Source organism: Ambystoma mexicanum, chromosome 12 (assembly GCF_040938575.1).
Source record: "Ambystoma mexicanum isolate Mex_15411 chromosome 12, UKY_AmexF1_1, whole genome shotgun sequence".
NCBI lineage: Eukaryota > Metazoa > Chordata > Amphibia > Caudata > Ambystomatidae > Ambystoma > Ambystoma mexicanum.
The window spans coordinates 897,513,961-897,537,992 of NC_090936.1; the positions used below are offsets into that span (position 1 = coordinate 897,513,961).

The 24,032-nt window shown below is 47.3% G+C and overlaps 1 protein-coding gene across 3 annotated transcripts in view; it reads left to right on the plus strand.

Moving 5' to 3' along the window:
* TBC1D15 (TBC1 domain family member 15) overlaps positions 1-24,032 on the plus strand; it is a 1,818,951-nt gene that overhangs the window by 1,720,294 nt on the left and 74,625 nt on the right. For all 3 annotated transcript variants that reach the window (XM_069629387.1, XM_069629388.1, XM_069629389.1), the window contains one exon: positions 1,030-1,146. In XM_069629387.1, the coding sequence (XP_069485488.1) occupies positions 1,030-1,146 (117 nt within the window). The remainder of the gene's footprint in view (positions 1-1,029; positions 1,147-24,032) is intronic.

Sequence of the window (24,032 nt, forward strand, 5' to 3'; positions counted from 1 at the left end):
TATTAACTGGTGACAATGTTAAACCAGGAATATGTAATATGATTTTAAGCCAAAATTATATAATTATGAAAAGAGGAGCTTTTACTCCCAACTATTTTTGTTTTCCTAAGTATTGTTACCCACTTTTTTGTTGTTGCTTAATTTAAGCCATATTTATTCATTCATTCAATATTTAGGAAAACAAAAATAGTTGGGAGTAAAAGCTCCTGTTTTCATAATTATATAATTTTGGCTTAAAATCATATTACATATTCCTGGTTTAACATTGTCACCATTTAATATCACAAAATTCACATCTGATATCAGTTCCAGAAAACAACTTTGTACACTTTGTAATTTCCTCAGTGTTAATAGCTCTACGCGTTTTGAGAGGTAACTCTTCATCAGGAGTGGACATTTATATACAAGAGGTACTTAACATAAATCATCTTCAAATGTTATTTACAAACATCATCCTTTTAAGAAACAACTTCATGCAGACGATAACAGTCCTAACAGACCCAACGCCATTGACACAGGGCGCCCTCTGCCGATACATTTCCAAAGCAGCCGAGCTGTGGACACTGCATGTCAAAGATGAGGAATACGTTGGAGGAACATCCAGTCGAAAGAACATTACCAGGGGTAAGTAACTTGTTTGTCTGTGATGTCATCTTGTAGGTAATCAAAAGTTATCTGCAGTTTTGAATCCCTGCATGGCATCATTTTCTCTTCTCCAACTCCTCCCGGAAAGCTTCTTTCACTGTTTAAGAAGTATTTTCTGTGTGTTCTTGGCATCCTCAGCAAGTGTTCTGTGAGGTAGTCCATACGCATGATTGCAGTCGAATTGTGGAATTTGTCCCTCATGTTGATGTTGTGTATAGCTTTGCTTAAATGAAAATGTAGGTTCATAACCTAACACAGCTAATCTATTGAAATGGAAAGGTGTGTGGGATATTGTTTTACTGTAAAGTGACACTGTACTTTTACTTCTTAATTCGTGCTTAAATATGTATATATTTGTATTGTCTCTTGGGCTGATTTGAACAGGTAATGTGGACTGGACTACCATGTAAAAACTTCCACCTGCTTATTTGCTGTGCAATCCTGGAATCTGAAAAACCACAAATAATGGATCACAATTTTGGCTTCAATGAAATCCTCAAGGTGAATTTATTTTTGTGTGTGTTTGAATGATCCTGCATATGACTTATAACACAATGAATATAATCCAAATTCAAAGATGTACTTTCATTGTATCCATTGTGAAATTTAGCATTGTTGTAGTGCAGGAATAAGAAACGGTAACATCAATTAGCTTTAGATAATCGTTGTCTGTAGTGAAAACTGGCTAATATCTCCCCAGCACATCCCTAGTTTAAATCTGATGCATTATCTGAACAATGAACCTCTCTGGTTATGAAAAAAATATTAGGGTATTTAGAAATCGCGGAAAGGGGAACTAAGCAGCTTGTTGGCCCACGGACACTAGTGTCTGTGGGCTGTGAAGCTCAGACAGAGAAACTGATATTGCTAAGACACACAGGTTTACTAGTGCTGTCTGCGGACAGGACAGCAGATCCTGTTTGCTCCTGCTCAAAAGGCCACAGTGGCAGAATGGAATATAAATCATTTGTGAAAATGCTGGACTGGAAAAGGGGGCTGTCTTTGCAGGGAGCTGCATGAATTGAACATTGCTCGCTGAGTCAATCCAAGACACTGGGCATATGTTTAGCACCCTGTGCTAGTGGAGCCACAGTGCAGTCCGCTATCAAACCTTGATGAAATGGGGAATCGGGTTGGCCAAGTCCTATCCAGTCACAAGACTTGTTCATGCAACAAACACAGAGGTCTGTACTAGGGAGTTACAAGTGCTGATGAGGAGATTAAAGCATGGCTGGCAAGTAGGTGAAGGGCAGGAGAGAGACCAGTGCAGAGTGGATAAGAGGATGAGGAACAGAGCAGAGGAGGAGAAAACAGGAATAGAGAAGGGGAAAGAACAATGACATGAGTGGAGAGAAGGATGTGTTAGAGGGTGCAGAGCAAAATGTATAGAGCAGGAGGAAGGAGGAGGTGGAGAATTTGGAAGGAGGAGAAGATATGGAGGAAATACCAGCCAGTAGGCGACCCAAAAGATCCAGGGCATTCAGTAGGCTCCTAACCTAGTGGAAAATGCAGACAACAGCCTAACATAGGCCCATTTAGGGAAAACATCCACAAACAGAAGGGGAGTGGTGGCATCCCCTGGGATCCAAACAGCATCTTATTTCTCGTCCCTACTTATACCAGGTGGCAGTAGATAGTAGGGGCGTCCAGGTGAACCAACACCAATTCCGGACAATGTCATGAACAAGCCAAGAAAGACCCATTGAAAGCTAAAAATGTAGAATGGTACACTATAAATGCCAGAGATTGGGACTGACTTTTTTTGCTAAGAAAGCAACCCTGAATCAAGGGAAGGAGGAGGGAGGAGTTGTCTTTCACGATACTAAGGTCATTTGGGAGGACTCATGTGAAATACTTAGGGGTGTGACCAGACTTCTTGTGAATCAAATCAACAAATCAATGAAGCAGAGACATTTGTGCACAGAATGTATAGTTTTAGAGGCAACCTTTTCGGTTACAGGGCGGCTAAAACACTTGATCCTGGTTGCTTTCACATGATCGAACACCCTAAAGTTGTTGCAAGCCATACAGTGGTATTTTGATTCTTCTGTAAAAAATGAAAAATATTCTTTTTTGACCAATTTTCAGGATCAAAATGGTCAAGACAGGAAAGGCACCCACCACCAAAAGGAATTTAGGATAATGTTGCGTTCCTCCTCAGTTTCTGCAGCTCAAAGTAACAGGGACTTTCCCGGATTCTCCTCTCTAGTACAAAATACCCACTCGCAGGTCCCACATTTTTCTCCCATTCATCATAGGCAAGAAGACCCCTTCTGTCCCGACTCCCAACACTTGGAAGTGGTCCATTCCCAGAAGAGCAGTCCCAAAACCACCTCTATGACTGACAGTCTTATGGTGGTTAAGGGTGTGTGTGAAACCTGAGGGCGCTCTCACAAGTAGTCCCCGGGGATCCGGTGGCCAGGACACGGCCATCTCTATTGGATCCATTTTCTGGGGGTGGACCAATTAAGGAGGATCACCTGGATGGCTGGTTTTCGGGGACTGGAAGTGGGACACTGAAGAGTGAGACATGGTATCCCCTTTGTTATAACACCTTTTCTCCATCCTGCCAATCTAGGATATTTAGAATTTCTACCCCTCCCCTTTTCCAACACAAGCACTTTTTTCACACTGTGAGAGACGACGAACTAAGACCCGAGCCGTTTACCTGACATGTCCCAACGCAAGAGTTAGGCAGAGTCAGGCAATTGACAACTACACACACCTGTCCGCCCTTTCCCTTTTCCGTAGGGCTAAAAGTCGGAGCAGGAGAGCACACTCTGAGCAAGGCTGAACACACGAGGAATCAGCTATTCCGGGACGGCAGTTCAAATGGAGGAGAAAGGCGGCGAGACCTGAAAGTACGTCAAGGAAGGAGTATCCCTTGTCGTTTTCAACCCAAGCCTGCGAATCCTCCAATAAAGAAAATGCAAGACCGGGAATCGCAGCTGGCTAAAGGTGTGATGGATGTCAGCGGTACATGGAACCCTCATGCACTGATAGTCAGGGCGGGGAGACACGGTTGTCATCGTGGTACCGTCCTTGACTCCAGCAGCAAGAGAAACGCCAGCGAGTTCAGCACGGCCTGTGAGTCGGAAGAACCTGATAGGGGACTGGACTGTGTTAGACTCAAGATTGCAGTGGCAACATTAAGAAGATGAATGTACAGGAGTCTTTTTGTTGTGAACAAACTTGGTACCAGAGATAGACTGGTCCGGCACCACGTGGGCACTCATTCGAATGTCTCTAGATGGTACCCCTCTCCTGAACAAAGAGAATGTGGAATTGTGAAAAGTATTAACACTTCAAATACCAAGAGGCCATAGGGAAGGCCGGAGTGAGGTGTCAAGATGGTCATACAGGGGTCAAGCCAAACCCCTTGTACAATCGAAAGTCCTTGACATAGTGCCAAAGTCTTGACAATTGTGAACCCGACTGAGGGTGCTGAGGGGAACGCTGTGTGAACTGTAATTCTGCAAAGCCGCACTTGCCATAGGCTGAACAGAGAGACCCAGCGAGACGAGATCGCCCTTCGGAAGTCTCTGACTAAATTGGCATGTCCTTTGAGAGGCTGACGCTGAAAGAAGGATCGGAGCCCGGCTGAGGGGATCCTAGGGTGAAGAGTAATCGCCCGATGTAAAGATTTACAGAAGGAACTTTTGTTTTGTTGTTTTTTGGCACCTCAGGCCCTCTGAAGCAAGAGACTTTGCATGAGATGAGACTTGGGCATAGAAGGCCCGGATATAGAGAAAGGGAACTGTAAGCTCGAGCCAGCGAAGCCCAGGAGTGTGTTGTGCTCACGAGTCCCACCTTGTCCTATGCTAAAAATGTGCAGAAGGGAGACCCCGGCCATAACATCCTAAATGTTGTGAACACTCTTTTCTTTTCTTGTGAACATTATCCAACACTATTTTGTAGCATTGTAGCATAGCGGTAAGGATTGGCGCCATAGGTTTTCTTTTTAGTATAGGCCATTTTTATTTGACTAGACTCTACTAGGACTATATTATTATTATTATTAGAGGGTTTTAGCTTGCTTTCATCTTATATTTAGGTTTAGATTAGCCTTTTATCTCACCCATTTTACAGTTTAATAAACACCCTTGAACTGTGATCACATGCGTCTGTCTTACTTTGATGCCATGCCTTCCTTTCACAATCTTGGGGGCGGACAAGTGATGGAGGATCACCTGGGCAGGGGGATCCTCAGAGACTGTGGGGAGGGCGTCCGAAGGTGAGACATGGTATTCCCCCATTCCTTGCCCCAATCCATCCTACCAACCCTAGTTGTTCTTGGGATATTGTCACCCAAGACCCATCCTACCCCTTTACCTTCCCTCACAAAAAGAGAAGATATCTTGGACGGCTATGGAGAACAAATCCTTTCACAACTCTTGACACTAACATTGTCTCTCCTTCAAAACCCAGAGGGTATGCTGGGAACCCACCCTTTTCCTCCCAGTTATCCCCCTCCAATAAACAAAGGGATTTAACATCACTCATTGCCCTAATAGGCCCCAACAGGTCCCCACACCTGGTACTGAAAAGAGAATGAGACGAGCTAAAACTCCCTCCGTCTGTCTAGGGTATTTCCAATACCACTTCATCTCCCCATCCCCATTTACAAAAAGTACTGGGACGAGGAAATGCGATTGAGAGCAGTGAGGATCACCCGTAGGAATAACATGGCGAGGCAATGAGTGTCCTACTACATAGGACCATTAGGCTGTCCCACTCACAGAGTCGGCCAAGGTCAGGCGCTTTACTACAGTAGAAGGCAGCAGGTAGAGGATCCCGGAAGATCCAGTAAACAGCGGGACGCTGAGACGCTGGCCTGGTGTGTCAGAGGGTCTGCAGTGTGGCGAGGAAGCCGTGTCTCCAAGAAGCCAGAGCAGGAAGAATTGCAGGCTTTTGGCCATGTCTAGGCCAGTGCTCGTTCCCCTGGAACATGTGCTGGTCCCAGTGAGTGGTGTCTGAGGGGCAGGTCATAAAACCCTGACCTCATTCCAAAACCCTTGAGAACTGCTCACCAGCACCGTGCTACTTCTCAGTAGCGTGCGGATGGCTGGAGCGGGACCAGAAGCAGTGGAAGTGGGCAAGCAGCCTGACGATTGAAAGCAAGAGAAATAGAAGCAAAGCGAGAGAAAGTGCGCTAGCGGCACAGAAACAGAAAAGACAGAAAGAGAAAGTGCGCTAGTGGCACAGAAACCAGAGACATAAAAAGATACTAGCCGAAAGTGGGGAAATGGGTGCAAGCAACCGAAAACGGAAAAGACAAAGAGACAGAAAGAAAAAGAACGGAAAGCAAAGAGAGGGTGCAAACGACCCAAAAATGGGGAAAAGGGTGCGAGCAACGCAAAACCAAAATAGAATGTGCAAGAAGCACGGTAATGGTAATTGAAGATGCAAGAGTGCATGAAACAGTAAAGAGAAGTGTGCGAGAGGCACAGCAAGGTGAAAAGAGGGTGCAAGTGTGCACAACAGAAAAGGAGGTGCGCAAGCAGCACAGTGAAGTGGAACAGAACATAGTGAAAGAGGCACAGAAGGGAAAAAGTGCCAGAAGAAAGGTGCAGAAAATAAGGAGAGGGGCTAGACGACAGAGCGGTTGCGCCTATGAGGAGAAAATAGCCCAGCATTCTCAAAAGTCTCTGATACTACCCCCTCTGCCTTAGGGAGAATTCTCTGTTTAGGCTGAATTTCCTAACCTAGTGAGTCCCCCAGCAGCTTTGCTGGATTTTTGGGGTTTATTTTTTTCTCCTGCCAAGAGTGAGACTCTTTTACCCTCACTCTTGGGCATGATTTGAGTGTGTTTCTTTGAATCTAGATGTGTTTAATGGGCTATGGGGTCATTTACCCCATAGGGCTTCATGTGTTTTTGTGATGTGTGTTACACAGCACCCTCAGTGCAGTAACACAGGGGTGTCATAGTGACCCCCCAGTATATACTCCATACCTTGGGACCGACTACTGTCTCCCAGGGCATGTAAAGTCACCATTGACTTTACTAGTCTTAAATTCTGAACAGAACCAGTACAAACCATCATATTGTGGACGTACTGGCTGGGGCAATTCAATTGCCCCGGGGTCTGTTAGTCGAGGGGGCACGTCTCCGTCCCCCCTGATCGAGTTTTGGCTGGTGGCAGTGGATACTACTTTTTATATTCAACCGCAAATATTTTCCTATGGGATTTCCCATTGTTTTAGGCTACTATCTTTATTTAATTATTTACGGTAGCCTCGAACATACCGCCGGCTTATTTAATTAATATTAATTCTCCGGTTGGTATTTTTTGCCAAAACTTGATTCTAAAATGGCGTTTGTGTTCTCTTCTGTGACTCCAACCCAAGTCGAGCCCTTTGTTCCACTTTTTGGCTGGCTTCTCCACAGAAGCCCTCCAAAGTGGTGCCACTCTGTCTGGGGTACTTATGAGGGGTGGAGGGGGATTTAGGCACCCTGGACTGAGTTGCCTAGGCAACTGAAGTCGCACTCCGTCCTGATTGGCCCAAGTGGTGAGCCGGCTGGCTCACCACTTAGCATGTTTGAGTGACAGCTAGGCTGAGTGAATGGGGGTTTTCTGCATAAAAGCAGGGCTTTGGGGACTGGAACTTCAGAAGTCGCCGCAGGACCTAAGAATCCGACGAGGGAGAAGCTGAGCCGACCTGCCACGACGATACCACTGGTGGAGCCCTGCTGGACCGTCTCACCACTTTTCCCAACGACAGAGATCATCTCCCGCCAGAGAGTCTTCTTCCTTTGACTGGTGGGGATAACCAGTTTCACCGTCTTTTTGCCTTCCCGACGTACCTCGTGGCCGCCTTGCCTGTGCCAAGCACCCCGGCAACCGGGATACCACGTTTTACCACGACCGCGAATGAAAGGTACCACCTTTAACCGGAAAACTCTGCGGCTGGTTTCTTCCCTGGCAGTGCAACGACCTTCATCTTTCCTCCAAGTCGAGATCTTCTCTTCCCCTGGACGACGACGCGACTTGCACCCACTGCCAGGAACAACTGCCACCACTGGAGGATCCTTCCCACTTAAGGTACTGTGTCCCGCCTGGCTTCCCTTGCTACCGACTGTACGGGGTAGATTTAGCCCCCGGCTTTCGAACCTGGGTTAGCCTGGGACACCCTGGCTAAACTTTCCTAAGCCTCTCTAAACTCTTTTTGAACTCTCTGCAAGACTTTCTAAGCCTAGTGTAACTGTGTGATCTTGGGTGCATTTGTGCTCTGCTCTCTCTAAGAGTGGGCCTAGCCTTTGGACTTTGGCTCACCAGTGACTTTTGCTCTTCTGCCTTGCTAACAGTGTTCCTGAATCTTAGAGTGGTGTACCTTTCCATATTCTGTCTTTTTCCATCCCTTTTTCACAAACTTATTGGAGTGCCATCTAGTTAAGCGCTCACCTCTGTATGAAAATAAGTGGTGTTTTACTAAGACTTATCTGATAAGGAAAAAGGGGTGTATATATTACAATAGTAACTGTGTTTAGAATATTTTACAATAAGAGTGCTGGAGTGTTTCAAACAGTGTGCTTAAAATAAATAATTATATACTTTGATACCAAAGCTCTGGTCAGTGTTTGCTTGTATTGGTGTGTCTGAGTGCCTATTGTGTATACTTTGCATACTGCCTAACTCTTCTTGAGAGAAGTCTGACTGCTCAGCCACAGCTACCAGGTAAATCTGGGTGGTACAGACTGCTACCAAGTGGGTTTGCTGCTAACACCTGTAGTCCTAAATCGTTTGCAGTGTTCCCTAAGGGAACTGCACAGGTTTCTGCCTAACACTTTGAAAGAACTATACATTGAAGGGTACATTCTGACCCGGAGAACATTTTGTTTAATGACCAAAGAGGGCCTAAGCTTGGGAAGGGGAACCCGAAGAGGCCCAAAAAGAATTGTTGGAAGGTACATCCTAACCAGGATAACTTTTTGTTTAAATACAAAAAGGGGCCTAAGCTTGGGGTAAGGGAACCCTGAGAGGCCCAAAGAGGATTGTAACGAACACTGTTATAACAACCAGAGAGGCCTAGACCTTGGGGAAGGGAGCCCTGAGAGGCCTCAAAGAGACTATTATTTTCATTTTAAATCAAAGGGGCCTAAGCTTGGGGATGGGAACCCCAGGAGACCCAGGTTTGGACACAGACGAATTTTGGTTTTTGACATTGACGGTCGTTAGAAGCATTAATTGAGGGAACAACCCCCTTAGAGTTAGGGCCAGGTAGGAATTATACCACCCCACAAAAGTGGACAATAAAGGTTTTCAAACTGTTACCTTTGACTCTCTGGGCCTCATTATGACAATGGTGGTAGCTGTGCCGGTAGATAACAGCACGGCTGCCGCCAGAGTCATGAAATCACTGGCACATGGCAATGGGCAATTAACGGAGCATTCCAGCCCTGCCGGACCCGGTAATTGCCCATTGCTGGGTGCCAGTAATAATTACTCCCCATTCCCATTTGAGCCTCATAGGGCTTAATGGGAGTGGGGAGGCCGGATGCACCGGCACCATTCATGAAGTGTTTTTTATTAGATTTTCCAATGTGTAAAACAAAGACCAACAGTGTTAACAGTCCGGTAAGGTGCCTTATGAATACATTTGACCGTAGTAAACAGAACAAAATAGGTCCCATTATGAATTGGTTAAACGATAATCAACCCTCCCCCCGCCTCATTTACAACCCCATTTCATAGACCAGCTTAAATACCCGTAAACATCATATGAGGGTACGATTGGGAAGTACTTTGCCTGTAGCAGAGCGTTCTATCATAGGTTTCTCATTGTAGAACTTTACAATTCATTGCTGTCCCCATTTCCTCTGCCAGTCAATGTTTGCTGTAGCATTGAGTAACCCTTATGTTCTTCCAAAGACAGAGTAAGTGACAACACAGTTCGGCTCAACACCTTGTATCCAGAACTTGGTTCAATATTGACCACGCTTCATTAGCTATAGTGCATTAAATACCTTTCGTGATTGAGTAAATTCAACCTTTGTCACTATAGATGCTACAGCATTTAAACTCTATATCAGCAACACTATTTCCTTCAGCCTTTTAAACCTTTCCGGATTCTAAGTATCTTAAGTACCCTCAGGGAGGAAATTGGAGTAGCCTGCGTTCTGATACCTCTATACTCTGGGTGGGGGGGGGGGGGGTTAAATAGATGAAGAAGAAAAAGGAGCGGAGAAAGGGAGGAAAAGGAGAGAAGAAGGAAGAAAGAAAAAAAAAGGAATACCGAAGCGGTTATTGTCTGGACCAGTAGCGTACCTTAGTGCGAATAGATCAATATGGTCACATATCAATTTATCAACCTTATGCCTTATCATTTTAACATTGTTTAAAAAAAATAACTGAAATTTTAAACCAACTCTATATCTTCGAAAACAGTTTCACATATAGCTGTTATGGAGTCACCCATTATAACTTAGCGCAAGTCACCTTGGGGCCCCTCTATCAGTCTTTGGCATTACCGTGGTATATCTTCCAGTAGTATCTTAGTTTTAACGGCAACTGTACAACAAGTGAGTTCCAGTTCATCTAACATGAATACTCCGAAGTAGGCGTGGCTTGAGGTAGTAGGCTTTTCTATCTTTCACAAGGTCATGAAAGGGTGACCATGTGGTGAGGAACCATTGATATCTCCCTGAGTTGAGGGCGTGTATCTTTTCCATGGCCATTACTCCCCAGATCTTGACCCACCACCAGGCTGTCTGTGGACCTTCCTCGTTCTTCCAGTTCTGGGCAAGGGTCATTCGTGCTGCTGATAGCAGATGGGTGGTTAGGGTAGCATTGGGCCCTGACATTGTATATTTTCTTTCTATGGGCACTCCCAGTAGAATCGATATTTGGGGACATTGGTGATTCCACCCCTGTGATGTCTTTGATGTGGCTCAGAATTTTCTTCCAGAACCTGTTTGCCCTAGGGCAGGTCCACCACATGTGGAAAAGGTCGCCTCTCTCACCACATTTCCTCCAGCAGTTTGGGGAGTAGGACCTATTGATTTTGTGTATCCTGTGGGGGGACAAGTACCATCTGAAGCAGAGTTTATAGGCTGATTCTTTGATTGTAGTACATCTGGAGGTACCTTGCGCTCTTGCCCATATTTGATTCCATTCCTGCTCCGTTATGGGTTCGTCCATATCTGTTTCCCAGCTCACTTTATATGGAAGGATGTCTTCCAAGTGAGCCTTATTGAGTAACCTATATAGTCTGGTCACTCCCTTCGATATCTGTCCCTCCTGTATGGTCAGTTCAAGACCTGAGGGAAACCTTGTGCCTGCCTGTTTCACTGCTGTGTGGGTTATCCAATGTCTGAGCTGTATATATCTATAACGATCTTTTTCGTCCAGGCCGAATTTCCGTTGGCAGACTGTGAAAGGCAGTGGGGAGCCATTACTGTAAAAGTCTTGCAGGGTCGGTGCGTCGGCTCCGGCCCATCCTGCCCAAAACTTCTTTTGAAGGCCTGGAGGGACGTCCTGGTTATGCATGAGCGGGGCGTAAGGACCCAACCCCAGTGGGATTCCTTTCCTTCTCCGGGCTTTGTCCCAGTTAAGCAGGGACAATTCAGTTGCTTCCAATAGGAGTCGACCTTTCTCACGATCCCGGCTTTTCAGGCTTAACAGAGCTTTTAGGGGTATGGATGTGGCCGCTTGATCAATATGACACCATCCTTTGTAATTATCGGGGTTCGCCCATCTTAGTAACGGCGCCAGCTGCGCTGCCAGTATGTAACCGCTCATGTCCGGGACCCCCAGGCCACCGAGAAGCGGTGGGCACATCATGATGCGTTTCTAAACCCTTGGTTTCGCCCCCCGCCAGATGAATTTTAATATAGCATTTTGCAGCTCTTTGATCTTCGCCGGGGTAATACACAACGGGATGGCTCCCGCTACGTATAAGAGCCTGGGGAGAATTGTCATTTTCACTGCTGTGATTCGGGCGAACCACGACAGCTCCTGGGTTTCCAATTTAAGCATTTCTTCCTGCAGCTGTTTCCATAGGGAGATTTCATTTGCCTTGTATAGTTTGTTTGGGTCTCTCGTTAAGTGGATCCCTAAATACGCCAATGAGTCTTCCACCCAGGGAAGTGGGAACTTCCTCTCCAGCTTCTTGATCACTTCCCCCTTCTCCGAAATGCTCAATGCCTTAGATTTTGCAAAATTAATGGCGAACCCAGAGAGTTCCTGGAATTCCTGTAGTTGTGACAGTGCTCGGGGCATTGTTAGTTCAGGGTCTCTCATGAAGAGCATAATGTCATCGGCATAGAGCACGATTTTATGGGTTCTCTGGCCAAATTGCAAACCTCTGATTTCCGCATCTTGCCTGAACCTCGCGGAACACGGTTCCATTGCCATTGCAAATATTAGTGGGGAGAGCGGGCATCCTTGACGTGTACCTCTCTGAACTTTGATGTACTCTGATCTTTGGCCATTGAGGATGAAGCTCGTCGACAGGAATTTGTAATTTGCGAGTACCATGCGTTCAAACTCTGGGCCACAACCAAAACCCTCGAGCACCAACTCCAGGTACCCCCAGTCCATACTGTCGAATGCCCGTCTTGCGTCTATGGCGGCCACTGCGATCGCTTGCTGTGTTCGTCTCCCCGCGTCTATTACATTTATTGCTCTTCTCACATTGTCCTGGGTGTGTCGGCCTGTAATAAATCCTGCTTGGTCGTCATGGATTATGCCCGGAAGGACCTTCATCAGCCTTGTTGCTAAAATTTTGGTGTATAATTTCGCGTCTGTGTTCATCAGTGCGATAGGACGGTAGTTAGAGCATTCCTGGGGGGCTTTCCCTGATTTTAGAGGAAGTATGGTCGTGGACTGCCCCATATCTGATGTTACCAGACCCTCTTCTTTGATTGTGTTGAAAATCTTTGTCAGCGGGGCTAGGAGTTGTGTGCGGAATGTCCTGTACTAGCCATTACTAAACCCATCTGGCCCAGGGGCTTTTTTCAATCGTTGATTTCCTGCGCTGTTATTAGGCTACTTAGTTCTATTCTGTCTTGCTCCGCAATCTGTGGTAGGCAGGCTGAACGGATATATGAGCGTTGTTGGTCCCGGTCCAGGCCCTCCCCGCACAGTAGATCCTCGTGGAATGTCATCATTAGTTCCATTTTTTCACGTTCCGCTGTGTGCGGAGTGCCGTTCTTGTCCTGCAGTTGAGTAATGTAGTTTCGGGCCTTTCGTTTTCTCAATTTAGCGGCCAAAAATCTATTTGCCTTACCCCCATGTGTATAATAAGACTGTTTCACATTTAATAATGTCTGGGCAACTCGCTCGGCCATGTGGTTCTCGAGCAAAGCTTGGCTCTTCCTGAGTTCTCGAAGGGATTTCCTTATTTGTCGGGCCTTGTGTTGGGCTTCAGCTTTCTTCACCTCTACTTCCAGGTGTTGTGTCACCATGGCTCTGTTCCTATAGTATATTGCCGCTTGAGATATAAATTCCCCTCTGATTACCGCCTTCCCTGCGTCCCATACTCCCCTCCAGCTCACTAGGTTTGGGAAATTAGCCTATACAGAGAATTCTCCCCAACACTCGCCCTCCCCCCCCGGACTAAGGGACAGGAGTATTTAATCCACTCCTGGATGAATCTCATACCTCTAGTCGATGACATAAATCCTTAAGAGATCATCAGCATTTTGGTGGTGACACCCTGACCTGTGCTCAATAGTGAAATCAAACCCTTGAAGGCAGAGTGACCATCTCAATAGTTTTGGGTTTTCCCCCTTCATTTGCATCAACCATCTCATCTCAAGGGTTAGTGGTCAGTCTGAAAGACAAAAGTAGAACCATACAAGTATGGCCTAAACTTCTTCAGTGCCCACACAATAGCAAAACATTCTCTTTCAATTTTTGCCCACCATGTCTCAGGATCATTCAGCTTTCTGCTGATGAAGCAAATGGGGTGCTCCCTACCTTTCTCATCCAGTTGGCTAAGGACTGCACCTATACCTACATTAGAAGCATCTGTCTGCACAATGAAAGCTTGGTGATAGTCAGGAGCTCTCAGTGCTGGTGCTTGGCAAAGAGCTTTCTTCAGGTTTTCAAAGGCCTGATTGCACTCCTCATTCCATCTGACCTTCTTAGGGAATTTTGGAGAGGAGATTACATTCAGTGGAGAAGCTATGGTCCCATAGTTCTCAATGAAGTTCCTGTAATACCCAGTGAGGCCTAGGAAGGCTCTCACCTGGGTTTGAGTAGTAGGTGTTGTCCAATTTTGCACAGCTTCAATCTTACTGAGCAAAGGCCTTATTTCTCCACCTCCTACCTCATGCCCAAGGTAGACCACCTTACTCTGTCCAATCTGGCATTTGCTTGCCTTTATGGTCAGATTGGCCTTCCCAAGAGCCTGCAAAACATGTCCTAGGTGGTTAACATGCTCTTCCTAGGAGTGGCTGAACACTGCAATGCCATCCAAGTATGCCATGCAGAAGTCCTCCATCCCAGCCAGAACCTGATTTACCATCCTTTGGAATGTTGCAGGTGCATTTTTCAGTCCAAAAGGCATAACCTTAAATTGGTATAAGCCAACTGGGGTAGAAAATGCAGTTTTCTCCTTGGCATGGTCTGTCAGGGTTATTTGCCAATAGCCTGACGTTAGGTCAAATGTGCTGAGGAACTTGGCTGCACCAAGTCTATGCACCAACTCATCTGTTCTAGGCAAAGGGTGGGCATCAGTCTTGGTGACTGCATTAAGAGCTCTATAATCCACAAAGAATCTCAATACTTTGGATCCTGCCTTTGGTACTAACACAACTGGGCTAGACCATGGACTAGTAGAGGGCTCTATTACCCCAAGATCAAGCATCTTCTTGACCTCCCCTTTGATGTGGGTCCTTACATTTTCTGACATTCTATAACCTCTGCCTTTGACTGGCAGACTGTCACCAGTGAGTATATCATGCTGGCCCCAAGGGGTCAAGCCTGGTGAAAGTGAGAACAGGGAGGCAAACTGATTTAACATAGATTTGCACTCCTCTTGTTGCTCAGGTGTCAGATTTGAAGACCTTCAATCTTTTCATCTAAGGGTAAGCCTCTGAGGAGATCAGGGAGAGCTTCACTCTCTTCTTCCTCTTCTGTTGAAGCTAGAAGCAAGGCTCCTACTTCAGGCCTGGAGACATACGCCTTTAGTCTGTTGGTGTGGAAGACTCTGGGAGCCTCCTTGGGATTGCCCAAGTCCACCAGATAGTTCACCTCTCCAAGTTTACCGACATCCTTGAAGGGTCCCATCCGTCTATCCTGCAAGGCCCTCTGCCTTGTTGGGATCATAACTAGAACTCAACTATGTTAGCCTTTTGATCATGCCAATGCTTGACCAAAGCTTGCCCAGCATTCAGGTTATCACTAGCTTCTGTCATCATGTGTGACATTCTCCTACGGAGACCTATCACATAGGCAGTCACTCCGACTGGCTTGGGGGAAGGAGCACTCTCCAACCCCTCCTTAATCAGGGCCAATGGACCTCTGACTGGATGGCCATAAAGAAGTTCAAAGGGAGAATAACCTACTCCCTCCTGAGGGACTTCTCTATAAGCAAAGAGAAAGCATGGCAGTAGAAGGTCCCACTTTCTTTTAAGGGGATCTGCCAAAGCACCTATCGTGCTCTTCATGGTTCTGTTGAACCTTTCTACTAATCTGTTTGTCTGAGGGTGGTATGCAGTTGAGAACTTGTAAGTAACTCCATAGGTTTTCCACATGGCTTTAATGTAGTGGGACATAAAATGTGACCCCCTGTCAGAGATTACTTCCTTAGGAAACCCAACCCTGGTAAAAATACAAAGGAGGGCCTTGGCCACAGCCTGAGCTGTAACAGTCCTCATAGGAATTGCCTCAGGGTATCTAGTAGCATGGTCTACTACAAGAAGGATAAACCTGTTGCCTGAGGAGGTTGGAGGATCAAGGGGACCAACAATGTCATTCCCTACCCTCTCTCTCAAATGGGACTCCCACTACTGGGAGAGGCACTAAAGGTGCCACATTCTTGGAACCAACCTTACCAGAAGTTTGGCAGGTGTGGCAGCTCTTTCAAAACGTATCTACCTCAGCCCCCATCTTTGGCCAATAAAAGTAGAGTGAGAGCCTTTCATTGGTCTTCTTGAAACTCAAGTGACCAGCCAAAGGAATCTCATGGGCTAGTTGCAAGAACTGTTGTCTTTTTTCTTGAGGTACTACAAGCCGTTAGTAGTCTCCAGGTGCAGACTCAGTCGGTTGACTGTAGAAGAGGCCATCTTCCCAGTGCAACCTATACTTCCCAGGCTCTTGCCCATCAGCTTGAGAAACTGCCTGTTGGCGAAGACCTTCCAGAGTTGGACATTCTCTCTGTCCCTTACTGAAGTCTGCCCTGTTGGGTACACCTTCTGCCAGTAAAGACTGCAGCTCATCATGGTCAACGGGATCCAGATCTCCAATGAGTTCTTGGCCTTCCACTAGCTCCTCTTCAGAGTCTAGCTCAACCACACAGGGTTGTACCTCCCTCTCAGCCTCAGCTGGAGGTGGACTTACAAGTGTAACTTTGGACAACCTAGGGGAAGTCCTTGTTGGAAGCACTGGAGTGCTTGCTGCTGGCTGTTTCCTAGAAGTCTTGGGTTTCCCCTTTGCTTCTTGCTGTTCAGAGATTCCAAGTTGTAAATCCAGTGGAGTAGGAGTGATATCCTTCTTCATCATCTCCTTGGGAGTACCTCTCATGGTTCTCTCCCTTACAGGTCTGGTGAGCTCCTGTAACCTTTTACTAGGAGGGCTGGGGGTATGTGACACTACTCCAAGAGTCTTCAGGTCATTTCCCAACAGAACCCTTCCTGGTACCTCACTTTGTATGCTGATAGGTATCTTCACAGTCATGTCATTACACTGGATGAGAACTGGTAATTGGGAAAGCATCTGCACAGGCCCTCCAGCTAACTTGGTGAGGCGTTTGGGTGCCTTAGCAACATCCTCTGCCTGAAAAAATGATTTATCCAACACAGTTATGTTGGCCCCAGTTTCCCTAATGGCAGGAGTCTCCTGACCATTCACCTGGACACTGTCCTTATAATACTCTTTAGTATTTTCTGGGATAGAATTATATACATCTAAGTTCAGTTGTTCCCACAACCCCAGAGACACTAAAGAAACACTGGCTGAGACTCTGATGGGATCATCAGCCAGTAGTAGAAAGTTTCCACTGGCCATCTGTACTTCCTCCTCTGGAGCGAAGGCTAAGGAGACAGTGTGTACCCCTGAAGGTTTACCCTTACATCTGGGATCCCTTTTCACATGGTCAGGCGAGCTACAAACATAGCATTTACTGAATGCTTTCTGGAATTGTGGCTTGCTCAGACCTCCTTCTGGTTTGGCACCAGAAGGTACACTAGCCTGATTGCGTTTCCCTTGTGGCTTAACCTTATTGTTTTGTTTGGGGCCCTCTTTGGGATTGGAATTATTAGAATTCTCTTTGGAGTCCTTTTTAGGCTGTTTCCCCTCGTCCTTTCGTAGTTACCCCAGAGTCCTTGTGAGTAGCCCTGTTGGCAACCCACAAGTCAGCAGCCTTAGCTAGTTTTCTGGAATCTAATTCCTTTGAATCAGCCAAGTGCTGTCTGAGCTCAGGAGAGCAGGATCATAAATTGACTCCAACATCACAAGATTCTTCATTCCCTCATAAGTGTTCACCTTGTAACCCTTAATCCATCCCTCTAAGTTCTTCAAACTTTCACTCACCCAGGTAGCCCAAGGGGTACCGTCATCCTTTTTGAGGGTCCTAAACCTCTTAAGGTACTGGGAAGGGGTCTTCCCAAATATAGCGATCAAGGCTTGCTTCACACATTCATAATCCTTCTTATCCTCCTCCCCCAACTCCATTACCACATCAGTTGCAACAGGGGGGAGCCTAAAGAACAACCAGGAAAGTAACTCATTTCCTGTGATGTTCTGGAGCCCATGATTATACCCAAACAGACTCAAGTAATCCAACACATCCAACTTAGGCTCATACATACCCACAAGCTCTTTAGGCATCCGGGGTCTTTTGGGACTGGAACTCCTAGAGGATCCGGATAGAGAAGCATTTTCAACAGACAATTTCTTCATCTCTAGCTCATGCTTGAGCTCCATTTCTCTGAGCCTTAGTTCTTGGTGCCTTTGTTCTGTTTGAGCAGTAATTCTCTTAAACTCCAATTCAAGTTTCATTTTCTCTAGTTCAAGACATTGAGGACTAAGTGTGGGACCTGGCAAATGTCCAGTAGGTACAGCTGGCAGAGCAGGCAGAGGCCTAGGGGGGACAACTTCATCATCCTCACCCTCCTCTTCTGATTCTGACCCAAGATTATCAATACTTTGATCAATATCAATATCATTACTGTTATCTACATTTGCTGGAGTGGTAGGTTCCTCTGAACCACCATCCAGACTTTGGTTTGCTAACAACCTTTCTATTAGCTCCATTTTCTTGCCTTTAGTCAGGAGATTCTTATGCTTACAGAGAACTCTTAAACAATCAGCAATTTTTGTAGCAAGGGACTCTTGACTATAACTTTCCATAGTTGACAGGTTAGAAAATAAACTTTTTAGTGCTAAGCTTTGTGGTTAGTTGCACTAAGGTATCTATAAACACACTAAAATGTATACTCAATACAAATCCCACCACTGTACACCAGTGTTAGGCAGAAACCTGTGCAGTTCCCTTAGGGACCACTGCAAAAGGCTTAGGACTACAGGTGTTGGCAGTAAACCCAATTGGTAGCAGTCTGTACCACCCAGATTTACCTGGTAGCTGTGGCTGAGCAGTCAGACCTCTCTCAAGAAGAGTTAGGCAGTATATAGAGTATACACATTAGGTACATAAAATACAGTAGCACAAGCAAACACTGACCAGAGCTTGGATATAAAGTATATAATTATTTATTTAAAAACACACTTGTAAAAGTACACTAACACTAATATGGCAAGCAAGTTCAAACACAGTCACTATCAACATAGTCAACACTATCAACATATATACATCCCTGATTACTTATTGAACAAGTCTTAGTTAAAACACCACTTACTTGCAGACAGAGGTGAGCGCTTAACCTAAGATGGCACTAATAAGTTAGTTAAAAAGGGAGGGAAAAGGCAGAATTTGAAAAGCACACAATACCAACACTTTTAAAAGAACCCCAGCAAGTCAGGAAAGGCAGAGTCTACTGTAGAGCAAGAAAGTTCATAGGCCAGGCCCACTCTTGGAGAGAGCAAGGCGAATGTGTCGCAAGATCACACAGTTGAGTTATACTTTAAAAGTCTTTGCAGATAGTTCAAAAAGAGTTGGATCAGTCCAGAAAAAGTTAGTTAACAGGTCCCAGGTCACCCCAGGATAGAGAGTCAAGGATTTACGGGACACCTTGAACAGTCTGTTGCAAGGGAGACCGGACGGGACACAGTACCTGAAATGGTGAGAAAGCTCCAGCGGGGGCAGTTGTTTCCTGGCAGCGGGTGAAAGTCAGTGCTTCATCCAGGGGAAGAGAAGATCTCGACGTGGAGGAAAGCTGGAGGTCGTTGAACTGCCAGGGAAGAAACCAGCTGCGGAGTTTCCCGGTTAAAAGGTACTACCCTTTTATTCGCGGTAGTGGTGAAGCGTGGCTATCCGGCTGCCGGGGTGCTTGGCACGGGCAATTCGACCACAAGACGATCCAGGAAGGCGAAAAGAGGGTGAACTGGTTAACCCCACCAGTTCAAAGGAAGAAGACTCTCCAGGATGAAGATCTTCTCTGTCGTTGGGAAGTGGTGTGGCAGTTCAGCAGGGCTCCACCGGTGGTGTCGTGGTGTCGTCGTTGCAGGTCGGCTCAGCTTCTCCCTCTTCGGATTCTTTAGGTCCTGTGGCGACTTCTGAAGTTCCAGTCCCCAAAGCCCTGCTTTTATGCAGAATACCCCCATTCATCAGTCCTAGCTGTCACTCAAACATGCTAAGTGGTGCACCGGGCGGCTCACCACTGGGCCAATCACACAAGAGTGCAACTTGAGTTGCAGAGACAACTCAGTCCAGGGTGCCTAAACCCCCCTCCCACACATCCTGTAGACCCAGACAGAGTGGCACCACTTTTGGAGGCTTCTATGCAGAAGCCAGCCAAAAAGTGGAACAAAGGGCTTGAGGGTTGGAGTTACAGAGGCGGACACAAACGCCATTTTAAAACCGAGTCCTGGCAAAAAGACCCAACCGGGGAATAAATATTAAATAAATAACCCAGCGGTATCTTTAACATTGCACCAAAAAAAAGTGGTGCGTTTAAAATGAATGGGAAAATCCCATTGGAAATATTCCGGTGGGTGGAATATTTTAGGTGGTAACCACTGCCACCAGCCAGAATCTCGACGAGGGGGGACTGCACAGTGCCCCCTCGAAAAAAAGACCCAGGGGCAATCTAATTACCCCTACCAGTACTTCCACAATATGATGGTTTGTACTGGTTCTGTTCACAATTTAATGGTGACTTTACATGCCCTGGGAGACAGTAGTCAGTCCAAGGGTATGGAGTCTATGTTTGGGGGTCACTATGACACCCCTGTGTTACTGCACTGAGGGTGCTGTGTAACCCACTTACCAAAAACACATGAAAACCTATGGAGTTAAAGACCCCATAGCCCATAAAACACATTACAAAGTCAACGGATATCTCAAATCATGTCTATGAGTGGGAGAAAAAGAGTCTCACTCTTAGCAGGAGAACAAAAATAAACCCCAAAAATCCAGCAACGCTGCTGGGGGACTCACTAGGTTTGGGAAATTAGCCTATACAGATAATTCTCCCTAACACTTCCCCGTTGTCATTTTCTCTGGAATAGTTATTGATGACGTTTTCCATGTGGGCTCTTAGGGCTACATCTTTCAGGAGGAGTTCATTTAATCTCCAGGATGGCTTCTGTTTCTGCCCTCCCACCCCCCAATCCACCCCCACTAAGACTGGGGCATGATATGAGCAGTATTCCGCCCCTATTTCTACCAACATTATTTGGGGGATTATAGTGGCCGAAACCAGGATCATATCTATCCTAGAATAGCCTAGGTGGACCGCAGAGTAATGAGTGTACTCTTTAATTTCTTCGTGGAAGAACCTCCAGGTCTCAATGACTTCCAATTCTCTGAAGAGATGCCCTAGAGCCTGCCTATTCTTGTGGTCCGCAGCCGTGGGGGGGAGAGTTTTATCTAGCGCTGGGTCCATAACGCAGTTGAAGTCCCCGCCCACTATCACTTGGCCCTCACACCAACTGCCCAGTTGGCCCACCAGGTTGAGAATTAACATATCCTGCCTTTCGTTGGGGGCATAGACGGCCAGGAATGTGTACATGCAGCCCTTTTTCGACCCTTTGACCCCGAGATATCTTCCCCCGCTATCCCTGCGGATTTGTTGTTTTTTTAATTCAAGGTCTCGCCCTATCAAAATGGCTACTCCTTGCTTTTCCCCCCCACTAGACGCATAGTATTGCTGAGGAAAGGCCTGGTGGGCCATCCTTTTTTCATCCTTCGGAAGGAGGTGAGTCTCCTGTAGGATCCCCACCGGGGCTTTTAATGCTTTTAACCTTTCCAGTATTACTCTGCGCTTTGTCGGAGAGTTTAGCCCTTGCACATTCAGGGAGATTACGTTAGACTCTGCCATCAACTAACTGATGAGGGTTGCCCACCCCTTCATTCCTACCTTGCGTCTCCCAATTGTCACCCCTGCCTACTACCTGCCTGAACTCTGGACCCGGCCATTTCCTTCGCGGTTCTAGTCCCCTTCCAGTCCTAACATTGAGAGGCCCTCTTTGCACGTGCTAATTTTCCTCTGCCTTCCATCCCAATTAAACGTTAGGCCGAATGGGTACGCCCAGCCGTAAGGGATCTGTTTGTCTCGAAGTGCTCTCGTCACTGGGTGCATTAAGCGCCGCTTATGTAAGGTGGTGAGCGCTAGATTCTGAGACAGTTGAATTGGGCATCCAATAATTGAGAGTTCAGTGGAAGATCTGGCTGCTTTCATAATCCTTTCCTTCATAGCATACGATGTCATCGCCACCAGCACGTCTCTGGGACGAGCCCCCGGTTCCGTTCTGCGGGGTCCGACCCTATGAATCCTGTCGAATCCTATTGTGTCTGGCGTGGTGTCGAGTAGCATGTTGCCGAAGGCCTGCTGCATTGTATCTCTTAGCTCCTTGTCCTGGTCTCACTCAGGTAGTCCCTTCATTCGAATGTTGGACCTTCGCGACCTATTTTCGAGGTCCTCTGCTTGCAGTTCGAGGTTGTTAGTAGCAACGGCTAGTTGGTTCAGCAGCTGGCTGGTTTGCTTGAATTCCTCCGATAGGTTGGAGAGGCCACTTTCTGTTGTATCTACTCTCTCTCTCCCAGCTCACTAATCTCTTTCTGCACTTCTTGTAGTGAGGATTTTAAGTCTTCCCGTAGTTGCCCTATTTGGATCTGGAATGCATTTGTCATCCTAGACTCCATACCTTTCAGGCATGCCAGCAACTCCTCCCTGTCGGAGCTCAGTGTGCTTGGGGATATGTCTGGGGTTGCTTCCGTAGTGACTGGAGGTGGTAGTGATATGTCCTGTGACTGTTGTAGGCCCCAGCACCTGGCCAGCTGATTTTCTCGGTTCTTGGAGGAACCTTTAACTTTTGGGGGTGCACTTTTCGTCCTGGCGCAAGGCATCTAAACTAATCGTTAGTGTCTTCTTGTAATGTGCTCCCCAGAAGATCTACGTCAGACCTGAGTCAGCTGCCAGTTAGCATGCCACCCGCCCTGTGACTATATATGGTTTCTGCAGGCAGGAGTATGGCTGTGGAAGGGGGTGTGGCTGCCCTTATCCCCTGGGCCAAGCCGTGGCCCCGTGGGCCCTTTACTGTTCAGTGGATTGCCACCGGGGCCCTATCCTCCAAACCACTAGAGCATATCCCGTGTCTTGGGGTGCTCACAGAGTCTTCAGCCCTCTCCTCTTCCCCTCTCAGCTGGAGCCCCCGCTGTTGATGTTAAATTATGTGGGAGGGGATGGGCGAGACCCCTACCTTGTCACTCCGTAGGCTGGGGCTCCCGTATGCCCCCCGCTTCCCGTGGGGCTCTCCTTTACGCCTTCCTCCAGGTCACTCAGCTCTCGCGCCCCACCGCAACCTCTGCCAATCTAGGGCTATACCTGCTGGGCCCAGCGCTCCGGGACCTCCGTTCCCCGTGTCGCCGGCTTCTGATGGATGAAGGGGGTGGGGCGCCCAGGCTGCCCGGGCCAACTCCCGCCGAGGCTCCGGCACCTCTGCCGTGGGCCTGCGGGGCACGCCAACTGTCTCTCCACTCCACCGCAGGCAGCTGTGAGGCGGCCGAATTGCGAATCACCCCGCCCCCCTCCTGTCCACTGCTGCCGTTTGTGCAGTGGAGCACGCTCTCTCCCGGGCCACCGGGTGTCCTCCGCTTCTGGTCGGCTCCCGTGCGGGCCGCCGCGTCAATCCCCGGTCTGCCGCTCCTCCAGGCTTATCCCCGGACCCCCACCTTGCCGCCAGCCGGTGAGCGCCTTGTGAGACCCGGGCTCAACGGGTGTTCCAGGGGGGCAGCCACTGTCCCGATCCGCCGCAGAGCTGCGCTTCCTTCCATGTTGATGTTCCTTCGGCAGGGATCTCCTCCCTCCCAGCCCCTTCGGGCTCTCCACGTCAGGGCACCGGCAAAACCACGTCTCGTGCAGCGCTTCCCCACCTGCAATGTGGGCTCACGGCTGTCTGCTCTTACACTTGCTGCATCTGTTGTTCTCGCCAAGGCTCTACGTCCTTTTACACATGCTTTTGACCCCCTTTTTCAGGTCCTGCTTCAGTGGAGCTCCGGAGACGTGCGTCTTCACCTACCGGCGGCCATCTTGGAATCCCACCAGCACCGTTTTTACCAGACCGGCAAACTTGTAATGAGTCCCTCTGTCTCTCTTGATAACATGCCTGTCCCACACTTTGGATGTCAGTAAGAAATTCACTGGTTTATACAAACTGGCAACAACAAGAAAATGCCCCTAGGTTGGCTTCGCATTTCAATCTCCCAAGGATCTTTTTACAACATCACATAATCCAAAGAGAGATTTGAGTATTATAGAAGTTGATTTTTTTTTTTGTTGAAATTGTGCATTTGTAAGGCACTTATACAGCAAGCAAATTGTGTTTCAAAGAGAATGAAAATCAAATATAACAATGAAGGATAGTGGCGGACCTACTAGGCCTTGTGAGCATTCAGAACGTGCAAGTGGAAAGAAGCAATCAGCGGTAGGGGGATAAGTGCAAGGTGTACCAGGAGGGACTTGCTAGGGAGTGTGCAGCGTTAAGTGCCTAGGTGAGTGGTCAGCTGCCTATAAATAAATAAGTGCAAGCCTCTGGTGGCATAGGTCAGTGGGTGCCGAAGCAAGTGCTGGGAGCGGGCTGAGGCTGAAGGCGATTGGATAT